Raw genomic sequence first — 13,427 nt, 5'->3', positions numbered from 1 at the left:
CTAAGATTTTCTAATCAACGCGATAGGACTTTAGTTTGTGTTTATGGCTTAGACACCATTTCGGTCAGCAAATTAGCAAAAGTCTAAAGCAATCAAGTGTGTTTCGCTGAATACGTCGGGTGAAAGTGTTTTGTATTAACATCTGGTGTAATTATCCATAAATCACACACTGTATACAAATAGTCTGAAGATTAACAACAACGAGTCCGGAAACGATGGTAAACCCTGGCAGTTTGTTCCGGTCGGGTCAGGCGACCGGCTGTTCGTACACTGACCGACCAGTCAACTCGAAAGTGCATTCCGGGCAGTCAAAACTTTTTGACCTGGCTACTGTATTTTACATGATAAAGTTGCTGCACAACGGACGTCAGAAACATCAAACTATCTACATTAAATAATTTCCAACTCAACCTCGCTTCGTCAGTCATTACATGCATTATTGAGATTCATTAAACGAAAAACATTTTTAAAAAACCGAACACAAAAGTAACATTAGTTTTTATACATAAAATTTTACTTTTTATAAATAAAACGCATTTTTTTTTAATGGAAAACTTTGTTAGTTAATAAATTAACGTGTAGGCTTTAATAATTATGTCAACCCATGTATGAACATATTTTTTAAAATGTAAAATTCTGAAACACTGTAAATAAATGGAAACACTTGTAAACGCTACACTACCTTAACGTTTAATGTTGTTTAAAAACTATTAAAATTTTTTTAAATATTAACTTTGATGTTTTGATATTATTTTAACTCTTACGCTGTATACAACACTCAAACAATTATTCAAAAAAATTGAGTACTTTTTGATTTTAGTTAATTTAATCTTATTAAATACTTATAAGTCAAATAAAGTATCTTATCAATTAGTTATCACACATATTTTTGTAACAATAATAATTCGATTATAAGAATAATAAATCGTAGTGGACATAACCTGTTAAAATTGCTCGTTTTATAGCTATTTCCTTTATTTAGTGCTTTTTAGAATTTTTAGTTTTTTTTTTATATTTTTGTCATTATGTGTTTGATGGTATAGAGATCTTATTATGTATTCCATATAGGGCGAGGTTCTTTGGTAATTTGAAAGGAGTTTAACAGATGGGAGAGACCAATTGTGGTTCTGACCGAGTCTTTAATAAATTTTAAGCGTCTGTTGTAGAATTTTAACTATGGTTTTTATGTTTTGTCAACTGCAGTAGATAGTAAGCTATGACAATCATCTGCAATGAAGTGTTTTGTCGGTTTTGGTATTATTTTGAAAATGTCGTTAATTAAAAGATAATTTTCTGTATTATGTATTTAGGTACTTAATAGCTCATTCCGAGCCTCGACTTGTGTTATCAGACAGAAACCTATAAACCTATACACGTGCCAATGATAAAATTACTTTTAAAAAAAAAACGCTTTTATGTGTAAATTGTGTTTAGTTAAAAAAAAACTTTAGTATTGATGAAAATGCAACATTTTGATTTCAATCGTGTTTTTTCATGATTTTTTACACGTCATACAAAACAAATATTAAAGCGAAAAATAAATATTTCCAAATACGTTTGAGCCTTTGTATAAAATATATAATAAAATTCTAGTTTATATTTTTCCGTTAAGTATTTTAATTTCTCGCCTAAAAGCTTGTGTGAAATGGAATTGACAGCCACATTGGTGCAATACCCAGAAAAACTTCATTGAAAACTTGGAATGTTGTTTAACATTTTTATCGTCATAGCATTTTAATTTAAAAATTGATTTTTACGTTTTCTAAAAATGTATGAGTACCGTTCAATGTGATTTATCCCCAAAAAGATTGTTAACAGAACACATATTGCAGTAATGTCTACCAAAACACGAGTTGGACATTCTAAAATAGGTCTTAATAATGCGGTTAAGTCGATTAGTTGGAATATCCTTTAATTTCATACCCTATTTTAATCTACAGTAGCTTGGAATGAGTCTTCTGAAATTGTACTTGGTAATTCAAGTTATATAAAACCAAATTATTTGTCCACCTTTGAAGTGGTTCATATTATTGTCTCCCAAGACAAGCATATAAACAAAACGATTATACAATAGAAAATAATATTAATACCTAAATACATGTTACATAATATATTTATATTTACATTTTTTTTTATAGTTCCTCCTGTGATTGTGGTACCAAATCAACTTTTGGGGGCACCAATTGGCACAGACGTCACGCTGGAATGCCACGTCGAGTCCTATCCAAAGTCTATCAACTATTGGGTCAGAAATCGAACGAAAATGTTGATGGACGGGTAAGTTCTTAATAAATAAATCATAAATAAGGACACTTTTGTCCGGCTTAAGTACAATTTAACATCATAATGACGTTGGTATGCCAATTATTCCAAGTATGCATATTTTCCACAGCGCTGAGCCGATTATAAAATAAACTAAAGAAAAGCGGTCGAACCATCTAATTAATATTTTAATATTAATCTGTAAAAGGATAAATTTATATAGATGTTATATTATTTTTGCGACAACCGACAGTATAATGCAATAGTTTCTGAATTATATTTCTCAGCAAATAAAACTATTTTAAAATACATAAATTTACAAGTGAAAAAAAACTGAATGTATCAATAAATTACAAACAACAACATAGACACTTGGATGGTAATTGTTATGATTTGAACATTTTGATGATTTTTGACAGTTTTGTCAGCGAGAAACGTTTTTAATCTTTTTGGGCAAACTATAATCGTCGTCTCGTGGAAATTGTTACCCCGGAAATTGAAGAACCGTTTCAGGCTTTTGGTTTTCTAATAATATGTCTTTGGAATGCATAACGACCACAACGATACCCTTGTATATTTATTTTTATTTTTACAGCATCAGGTCAGAGTGACCAAATAATGAAAACAATTATTCTTATTCTGTTATACAGTGTAGTCTGAGAAATTTCATCATACATCTCTAATGTTATCACCATCAACCGTCGTTAATCAACTACTCGTTATCAACATTTCTTATCAGTTTACGTTAATATTGTTGTAAAAATTTGGCCCTACTGAATTGCCTGTTTATGCCAATCAAAAATCGTTATTTAAAAATCTATTGTTTTACTACAAAATGCACCATATGGTTTTATAATTTAATCTGTGCTATAGGGTAAGTATACGATATTTAAACAGCACTGACTTCTAGTTTAAAAACGTTTATCATAGGAAGATTCCCACCAGTGCTCTAACTGCATATTTTGTCTTTAGGAGAACGGAATAATAGGTGCACAGTTTGGCCCAAGCGCGCATTTACACCAATGGATGTTTATTTGCCAGGTTTATCGACATGTTTTTTTCTAAACTAAATGTTGTACATGCAGATAATATAATTATAGTTTCAAAATAACATAATGACAAATTTCATTTCCGTTTTTACCTCGTCGATACGGCGAACGTTTCTCGGTAAAATTATCATTGCGACTACTCTTTCGTGGAAACTCAAAGCCTTTATTAAAGTACTGGTTTAGCGTCGGATTACTCGCCATTAAATCGTGCCCGCACATGATAATTTTATAATATATTATCCTACTATCTGTGTACACCCCAGTATAATGCTCGTGGAATTATGTAGGTCAGTCCGGCATGGTAAAAGTATCGAATTTGTTACCGTTTTTGTTAGCTTATTTGGCTCTGTGAACAAATTGTCTGTTTTTACTCGCTTATACTCGTAACCGGGGGCGGATTAAAAGTGTACTTCTACCATGGATATGTTATTGGGCTGGATACAAGAAATTTCATGTTACTATTGTAGCGTTACACTTTCAATTTTATTTTTACTATTACTTTTACAGATAACCGAAAAAACGTATAAATTATAATATTTTAGAATAATATGTAATGTTTTTCCATTGTACACTTAAACTCTTTGTCTATTGCTTGTATGTATTTGAAGTGATTTTTTTTTTCTAGCCCCATTTTTCTAATTACTTAATCCACCCCTGCTAGTAATCCGTCCAGTTCATCTTGAACCCGCGTGACGTCACGCGAGACAGCGAGTCAGGGATTCGAAAATCCCAGTATTCGATGTCAGTGTTTATAAGACCCGTGCATCATTTGATCTTACGGTATAAATCTTGCACGGAAAACAAGCAGATCTATTAGTTTGCCGTAATAGTGTTTGTATTTACATTTGTTAATCTTGAAATAAATAAAAAATCACATTAAAAAAAGGCCAACGAGTGGATTGTAGGTGTAGGCTATTTTCACGTGGCTCACCTTGTCTGCGAGTAACTGTTTAGTTTAGTTTTTAATGATCAAACTTAGGAAATATGTAACATCTACGAGAGTGTAGCATAAATTGTCTGAATTTTCTAAGTATTTCTATGTTAATTAAACGATTTTTAGGCAATTTACATCTAAATGTTTAAACGTAGGTGTGTTTAATTTGTGCAAAATAACGAACAAAGACAGCAAGGTAACTTCTATAGTGTTTCACATCGTTGGCAACACTTCCATGCTGACGGTTTTAGTAATTCCTAATAATTTGAAAACATCAACTGGACGGGTTACACTAAAGATTTTTCATGGGACAAGCGCGACCCTTCGGTAAGGGAAGGTTGTGTATAGAAACACTTCCAAGAAGGTACAGTGCATATACAATAAAGTACGGTAAGTAATGTAATTACACCATGGCCGCCGTCTGTTGTGTGTTTTGTCCTCGGCATCATTAAAGTATGTACTTCTCAAGTATTTCTTAAGCACGAGCAACTGACACAAGGTGAACGCCGCCAAGGCCCGTTCATCGGATCACATAAAGACTGGTGTATTTAGTCTTGAGAGGGGGGGGGGGGTTAGAAAGTTAAAAGAAAATATAAGAAAAAACATAAAGAGGGATGAATAAAAAAAACCCGCGCCGAATCATTAATTATACATTTGTCCCTAATTTATCCATACAACGACGCCCTATACATACGGGGTGACCACCCCACATGACATGCGACCCTCGCCATCGACCCTCGTGGTTTTTTATACACACACTGAAGATCCTTGATGAACGCAGCACACACAAGTTTTTGACTAATCTGTCGCGTGATTAATGGCCGAACCGAGCTAAACTTTTGGCGCTCTTCTTCTCGCCTTTTATTCTCGGGTAATTGAAAGTCTGATGGCGGTGGAGACAACAACAACAACACGCCAAGTGCCCTTACTCTTCTTCTTATATCGCCCATATCTGCCAGGCTTGTATTTTTGCTACATTTTTTTTTCTTTCACACTCTCCTTGAAAAATACACTCACGACGTTGCTGCTTTTGATGGATCGACTTTGTTTTGCGACGTGAATAATTATTATTGTTTAGAGGTACCGCGTTAATAACGGGTTTTTCCAAAAAAGTTATACTTCCGCCGTTTATTATTATATTATTAATAATGTATTACGCGCAAAAGGTCGAAGAAAAATCAATAATGTCATCAAACTGGAACGAACCCGAAAAATATTATAGTTTGGGTCAACCGTCGTGTCCTGCTCGTGTCCACAGTCTTAACTATAGAGAACTATAGTATCGGCCACGATATAATTTAGTAATTTTTAAGGCGTTTGCTTAAAAAAAAAGTGTTATATTTTAGAACTAAGACAACTGCAAGAGTCGTTTTGGATATTTCCGATAGCTATAATAATTGATTTTTACAAGAAATTTCATATCTCCATTTTCACGTGATAAGAGATAAGTGATGGGATAAATGATAAGAGAATATAGATAAGTGAAAAGTGATAAGAGATAACATTCAATGTTTTTTCGTGGAGCAGAGAAAATAACAAGATTATTTTTTAGTCAAACTTCTTATGTATTAAAGAAAAAACCTAAAAAAACAAGTAACACGATTATGAACACACTATTACCAATATACAAGTAATATTATTGATGGATGTTTAATAATATATTTTTACTATCTAAGCGTTTTTTGTGAATGACTTTATCAAATCCAGTCATAACATAACAGCTGCTTACAACGTTTCATTTTACAAGATCCATTCCAAACACATTTTAATCTAGTTAATATAACACAAATAATACCCTAATTAATAACCCTTGACAAAGTGTCAGAGTCATATTTACTATACCTGTAATACATCATAGTGAAAAACAATATCAAACTAATTAAATTCAAAAATTATTCACTGGTAAATTATTTTTTTTTTTACCTATCTTTTACAAATACCGTAGGTTTTGGGAAACCGAAGACCACTAACAGATCTTGGAGAGTCTAAAGATAGAACTTTAACTTAGGCATTTGTTACTGTTGAGAAAAAAAAGGACATCCGGTCTAAGTTAAGTTTTAAACTATAATAAGAATAGCAACTTTTATAAACATTTATTATATCACACGGATCATAAAACAGGACTGCCAACAAAATGCTTATTGCTAAAGTTTTATTTCAAATGTATTCAAAAGTGTGCATAACTAACCTTTGGCTTAGGTTTAGCTCATGCTTAGTAGTATGCTAAACTATTACAAAAATCGATGATAATCTTAAAGAAAAAGAAAATCACACAAAGACAAATATACAAATCAGTTAATATCAATAATAAAACAACTTTTTAGTTAACATTCCTAGTTTTAAGTCGTACTATAATTTTTTTTAAATAGTCGAAATGGTTCCAATTTTTCGTTTGGAATAATCTTTAGATTTATTACCATCGATTTACCTTTGACAAACAAAAGCAAGAGCTTTCTCCTAGAAAGTTGGAAACTTTTGTCTTTATTTCACTTTTTTTAGCTTAATTTTGGGATGCAGCGTTATGAGTTTGAACACAAACGATTTAATCAACAAAACCACCGATATACTACAAACTGTGTCCCATTCTATATACATATGTATCTATATTAAACGTAACATAATAATATTATGTACAAGTATTTGCATAAGGTGTGTTAAACGCGTTACTTACTAGACCACAGTCGACCGTCTCTCTCTCTGTCTCTCTTCTCTTCTTCTGCAAACTTACAAGTTACCTTCGTATGTGAAATTATAGAACTTGACGTTCAGAACAAAAAGCATAACGAGCACACAAATTGCGTTTAACTATCTTTACACACCCCCCCCCCTCCCCAATTCTAATGAACAACCCTTTACAGTGATTATTCCTTATATTAGTTGCCAGTGACTTTGCCACAATACACTGCGATTAACGACTTGCCTATATATTGTCATATCTTTCTAAATACAATTGTCTTATACATTTTTTCTTTACTTCTACCGACTGTCAAAGTTACTAAGTGTCTTAACTGATGAGGCTTTGTGCCCACAATCTCCATGCCACGTGCAAGTATCAGAAAATACAATTATTTTTAATTATTTTTACTATAGTGCGATAGTAATCCAAAAATCCGCTATTTAAGTCACTTAAAAATCGTATAAATATTAAATATTATTATACAATACATAAAGCTGTGTACCTAAGTAAAATGTTTTGATAAAAATTTTCAACAAAAAAAAACTTTGACAGTAAATTGCTTTTGGTGTTGGGTTTTTTTTTTTTTTACATTTCCATTAAAAATATTTTACTTGGGCACACACAGTTTTATATTGTCATAATATTTAATACTTATCAGATTTTTAACTGGCTTAACTAGCAGATTTTTTGTAAAAATCCGGATTTTCAGATTCGTACAGTCACCGCTACCAATAGTCGTTAATAAAAAATAAGAAAATTAAATTGTTGATTCCGAAAGAGGGTTAGTTTTTTAATCAAATATAATAGTATACTATTTTCAGTTATTTTCCATGTATATATATATATATATATATATATATATATATATTTATAAAATGATTATCCGATGGTTTACAAACGCATGTAGAATTAATGAAGACAATTAGCTTTGCGGCTATTTTTTTTTATTCTGATCACATATTTCTGTAACTACCGAACCCCAGAGACTAGAGAAACGAGGAAACGTAATTAACAAAACAAAAGAATACACATTAATAGAGTAATATTATGTCTTTAAAAAGAGAGATAGGTCAACACCACATTTTGATGTTCTTGAAGGAGACGAGGAACAGCCGTGTTGGATGTCTGTTCAAATATTTAAAAATTAATCAAATATAGTTTAAATGGCACAAAACAAAGCATTAACAATGCTGCAATAAAGCCAGTGTTATGTCAATAGATTTTTCGAAATTAAATCATTCAAACACAACATTAAAGTTGGTATATTTGAAGTACCATTTGAAAATGATTTGTATTTAATAATTGTTTTATAATTTGATAAAAGTACGGACAACGTTATAACTTCTACAAAATCAAAAACTACAATATAAGACATTTTTATGTTTTTATACCCTTTTTTTGCTAAACATAAATCCTCCGGAAAATAATGAAAATTATAAGTGGATAAAACTCGCTTTATTGGTTTACCGTAAGATTGTGTGTAGTTCACATCAGCTCCCTAACCGAAAAAAAACATGTAATTTAATTACCGCAATTCTTCTTTTATTTAATTACAGAAAAGCACGAGCCCGAATGAAGTAATACAATTATAATCGAATAGAGGTACAAGAGGTATTTTTTTTTTCTTGCCATTAAAATATATTTTGTATACAATCTCAACGATACAGTAATTCAATCTAAATAACATTACACCGTTGCCAACAAATAAAATCTGTGTATAAACCTTTAGCGATAAAATAAATAATTGGTACATATCAAAAATGTAGAAACTACTATGAAAGTATGAAAACAGGCTTATACTTTCGACATAATATGATGATGCTATTTGTTTATTTGTTTGCAAATTTTTTTTTTAATTTATGGCAATAAACATCAAAATTGTACTTAAGAAATCATAAGTCAACAAAAATAATGCTGTTTAGGAAACCGACGTTTAATAACTACTTTAAGCTTGTTGTTGGTGGCAATAAAGTTGCTTTGCGGCCAGGAGCACAATTTATTATTTTTTATTCGATGAGAATATAGAGATAAATCAAAATTATAATAAAAACGTCGGAACGCATGCATTTAAAACGTTTGCACCCTACCGAATAATTTATGTTCATTTGTTAGTCTTCTAATGCGTGCGCAGTTGGTCGCATAAGTTATAGCTCCAACTTCTGGTAAACTATGGGGAACATTTAAATTTAAGAATCAACGTATAATTTTCGTTGTACCACTTACTTCTATAAATGTTGTGTAAAGGTGTGTGTTATGATAATAAATTGTGCAACGCGTCAAGAAATTTTACTACAACAACTGACACCGCACAGCAGCACATAAAGCTACGGTTATGTGTTTTTTTTTTTTATATAGTTTTACTCGAGCAAACCCATAACATGCGGTGTAACCGATATTTTGTATTTTGGCAACCACAGCTGAGGTAAATTGTTTTGTTTGTTTTTCACTTGCACGCCAAACAATGCCAAACAATTATTGTAATAAAAACTTATTCCACTGCCAGTCAATAAACATATTTCCCTAGCGACACGTATGCCAATGCTCGTATTGCGAACCCAACAACACTTAAAATGATGTATTCTTAATTGATTTAAGAATCTTAGACCCACGCTAGTGAGTTCAACCCATGAAAACATGAAGTAAAAATGTATACTTCTGTAATTAAGGGCCCTTTTCTAGAGGCTATCGCACAAACGACCAACTACCACGCAGCCGTGCCGGCTAGTAAACGCCAACAGCCAATCACAGAATGTCAAACCACTGGCCAATCAGATGACAAGGTTAAACAAGTTGTGTTACCCCAGTCGAATTAAGCGGTCTATAGGCGCTTATACAGGGCTAGCCCATTCACTTACCATTGTATTGTATGTGTTCAAAAAATTAAGATACATTTTGTATAGCTCATACAGTTAATTCAAATTATCGTGCGATTGGCTAAGCTTAGTCAAACCGTCACGCCTACCTTCTTTGTTTTTCCATTAAAAATTGATAAAATTCACAAAATCTTGAATTTTTTTTTTCTTTTAGGCCGAAACACGTGCTCCGGGAGACTGTGACCGACTACAAAGCAGCTTACTATATCGTCATCAAGACGTTCGACCAGTCAGACGTGGGCACTTACAGCTGTATATCGACCAATTCCATTGGCAACGCCGAAGGCACGCTTAGGGTATACGGTGAGTATACTTCTAGCTGGACAATGTCCACACTTGCCGCACTTGTTTGATCGATATTCATTAGGCGTGTAATTGCAAAAAGCCCCCCCCCCCCATCTGTCACATTATGATAGGATAGGATAGGATATTAATGAGTACACATCTTCGTTACACACTCACCATAGACTTAACATTAACCGAATATCGGATTTCCAATTAAACATTATACTTTTATCGGCATTACTGTCGAATTTCTTAGCCCACAAATTATAATACGGTGTAAAATATTAAAATATAAGTGTATCGGCAAAAGAACAGTACTATGTAACACGACACTTTGTATAAAAACCACCAATAATTACTCTAAATAAACTTACTTAATGTTAGATGGACTTAAAAATGTTCATCGTGAAGCCGAGCAAATAAAATACGCTTTTAGCGAGAAAACTTCAAGATATCATGTTTGTTCTTAAAATGATTGAATAATATCTTAATAATGAGGCTCTCTCGCACTTATCCCGTATACACTTACCCTGCAAGAGTTCATACTTAGAGTGTTCAAATACTAACGCAAGGATGGTTTAATTCAAACAATGGAAATGTGTCTACGATTTCGTTTTATTAAACCTAACCTAACCTTAAAAAAAATGAGTATGGTCGTTGAATGAAAGTGTATAAAGTTATTTTAACACATTATTATAGCATTGCGTAGATGTACAGTACACATTCTACTTATTTTTAGGCATCCTACTTTAAAAGACTTTGTGTAAATGTTCGCATAAACTATCTAACAATGAGACAATTGTCTTACCTAACCTAGATTTTTTTGTTTTTAAATAACTCGCAGAATAGTTGTGTAAAAAAGATCCAGACAATTTTGAAAATTCTAAAATGGAGGCTTCCGTTTCAATGACCAAATCAAGTTGGCCACACTGTTTAATTTAAATTTTCGCGAGGAATGACTGTCTGGTGAGCTTTGAATGTGTAAAGTCAATATAGATAACGCTATAATCGAACAATGGCTACATGGTTCATAACAATATTGAATGGTAATTCAATAAATTCGGAAAGCTGTCGCTAAGTGTTTCCGATTATGTCGTTTAGTTTATGTATCTTACTTTTTTGTGTACACTGGTGTCGAATTTGTCGTTCTGTACTCGGCCGGCTAATTAGGTACTTTGTGGATTTTAATAAGGATGTAGTACCTACGATTCAGCAAACGTGTACACGTGCCCACCGAAATGTTACAGCAAACCGCGTATAACGTGTGTCCGAAGGGTTTATTGCCGGCTAAACAAAGACAAACCGTGTAATTATATACCGACAGTGATTGTTGAATTCCGTTGAATGGAGGTCACGGTGTTAAAGGCAGAAAAGGAGTTATGAACCGACCAAAGGTTGGCTGTTTGGGTGTTAAACGCGGTCGCTAAACGGTCATTTGTTAGCGCTGCAAAAAAAAATAAAGTCAGCACAATAACACGTCGAGCAGCTTCTGTGTACAACTAGATAAATACTTACAGATTGCGCTTGCCCGACGTTTCTCGTTTAAGTTTTTAAAGTTGCTATCAAAAAAACGCAAGTTGGGATGGAGGTAAAAACAAAAAATGGTGAAAAATTGACATCACATCGCATAAAAACACTGTGTAAAGAAAAAAAGTAATTTTTCATTAAAGCCAGTAAAGATATTGAGTGGTATTAATCGTTCCAAAAGATTTAAGTGTAAGCTAAAAATCTATAAGTATAATAATTAGTTACTTGATCCGACTAAAATAATAACGAAAAACCTACTTTTATACCTAATAATGAATTTATAGACCACTAAAGATGACCAACGTGAAAGATGTTTCTTAAAAATAGGTGCTATTCCATAAATTTTTAATAAAATCTATAATAATATTGACCAGGTAATTTTATAATTGTCTACTAGTATTTATTATTTTTTACAATTGTAAAATGTATACAATTTGCCTCTAAATGCAAACAAATCTTGCAGGAGAGTTATTATGGAAAGAAATTTCACAAAATAAGATTCCTAATATTATTGCCACAGTAAATAACAGTACTTAAAATAAAGGTACAAATTAACAACATAATTATAAACCAAATTGATATTTTTAGGAAAGACTTATTTAAGCATACCTGGAGCTGCTTTTACCAATTTAAAATCCAGGGGAAATTTGATTCACCCAAATGAACATTTTCATAAACTAATAAAAACAATAGAAAACTCCTTTTTTTATTGTACTAAGGCTAGTGTCTTTCAGGACACATTTGATGATGTGTTAGACAATAATGCCAGTGTACTTAGATTTCCGTGTGATGAACATAAAAACAAAGCACTGATTTTCATTCTCAAATATTGTATCACAACAAGGTTGAGACAGTTTTCAAACGTGCGAAATAAAAAACAAAATTAATTTAAAGGAGAAAAAAATCAGCCAAATTAGTTGTTACTTAAAATATAATATTGTATAATGGAAAAATAAAATAAAATTATTAATTAAACCCGGTGAGATATTGATGGCACTGTATGTGACGGTGTTATCATCATATTACCATCACCTGACCTAATATTTAAATATTTATCATGGAAAATAACGCAGTATTTTTACTTTCCATGAGATTGTATACAATAACATGGCTGTGCATCCATAAATTTAGTATAATTATAACCTTCTCAGCTTTTTCGAATCGAAGCTAAACAAAAAACACACTTGCCCGACAAAAAACACACGGGTCTTGTCAATAGGCACTCCGATATATCATCATAATTACACAGTAATAATATAAAATTATTATTCAGTTTAAATATTATTCTATTTTCGATTCCGAAACCGAATAACGTACTCTGATGAGTCTGAAATCGCATATTTCAGTTAATGTCAAACCGCAATTATTCCACATTGCATAAGCACCTACACATTTTATACTTGCACTACGGTACTTACTTGCGGTAATTATTGTTAAATCAAATTGCAGATTTAATTAAATTGAAACAGCACTACACACTTATAGATTATTAAGCGAGTAAGTACCAACTTGAATACAATTTAATTAATTGATACGCCCCCCCCCTCTCTCCCGTACAGTTCATTTATTTATGTTATGTTTATTCATATAACTGTGTATAGTTTTATAAATTCCATTGTTCTTAAAAGATAAGATAACCAGTGGTTCTGAACCACCTTGAGGTGTATATGGTATGGAATAGGACGGATAAAATTAGAAAAATAAAGCCAACACCACGCCCAGACCATTTCACTCCTAACCTTCCTCTTAAAAAATCACTCTTCATACTGATTGAAGTAGTCACTCAGACACTTTTGTGTTTTCCTTATTATCGTTTTGTA

General features: G+C 32.1%; 1 protein-coding gene across 1 annotated transcript in view; it reads left to right on the top strand.

Annotated features, from left to right (window-relative positions):
- LOC126846560 (lachesin-like) overlaps positions 1-13,427 on the top strand; it is an 83,368-nt gene that overhangs the window by 66,431 nt on the left and 3,510 nt on the right. Inside the window, exons 6-7 of the mRNA XM_050586132.1 lie at positions 2,139-2,277; positions 9,950-10,098. Of these exons, the coding sequence (XP_050442089.1) occupies positions 2,139-2,277; positions 9,950-10,098 (288 nt within the window). The remainder of the gene's footprint in view (positions 1-2,138; positions 2,278-9,949; positions 10,099-13,427) is intronic.

The sequence above is a fragment of the Adelges cooleyi genome, unplaced genomic scaffold (genome assembly GCF_023614345.1).
Source record: "Adelges cooleyi isolate 19-005CV unplaced genomic scaffold, UGA_ACOO_1.1 ACOO_flye_CR_arks_rails_tigmint_CR_PRNA_9, whole genome shotgun sequence".
In the NCBI taxonomy this organism is placed as follows: Eukaryota; Metazoa; Arthropoda; class Insecta; order Hemiptera; family Adelgidae; genus Adelges; species Adelges cooleyi.
The sequence above is the reverse complement of the archived record's forward strand: the minus strand, read 5'-3'. Positions and strand labels throughout refer to the sequence as shown.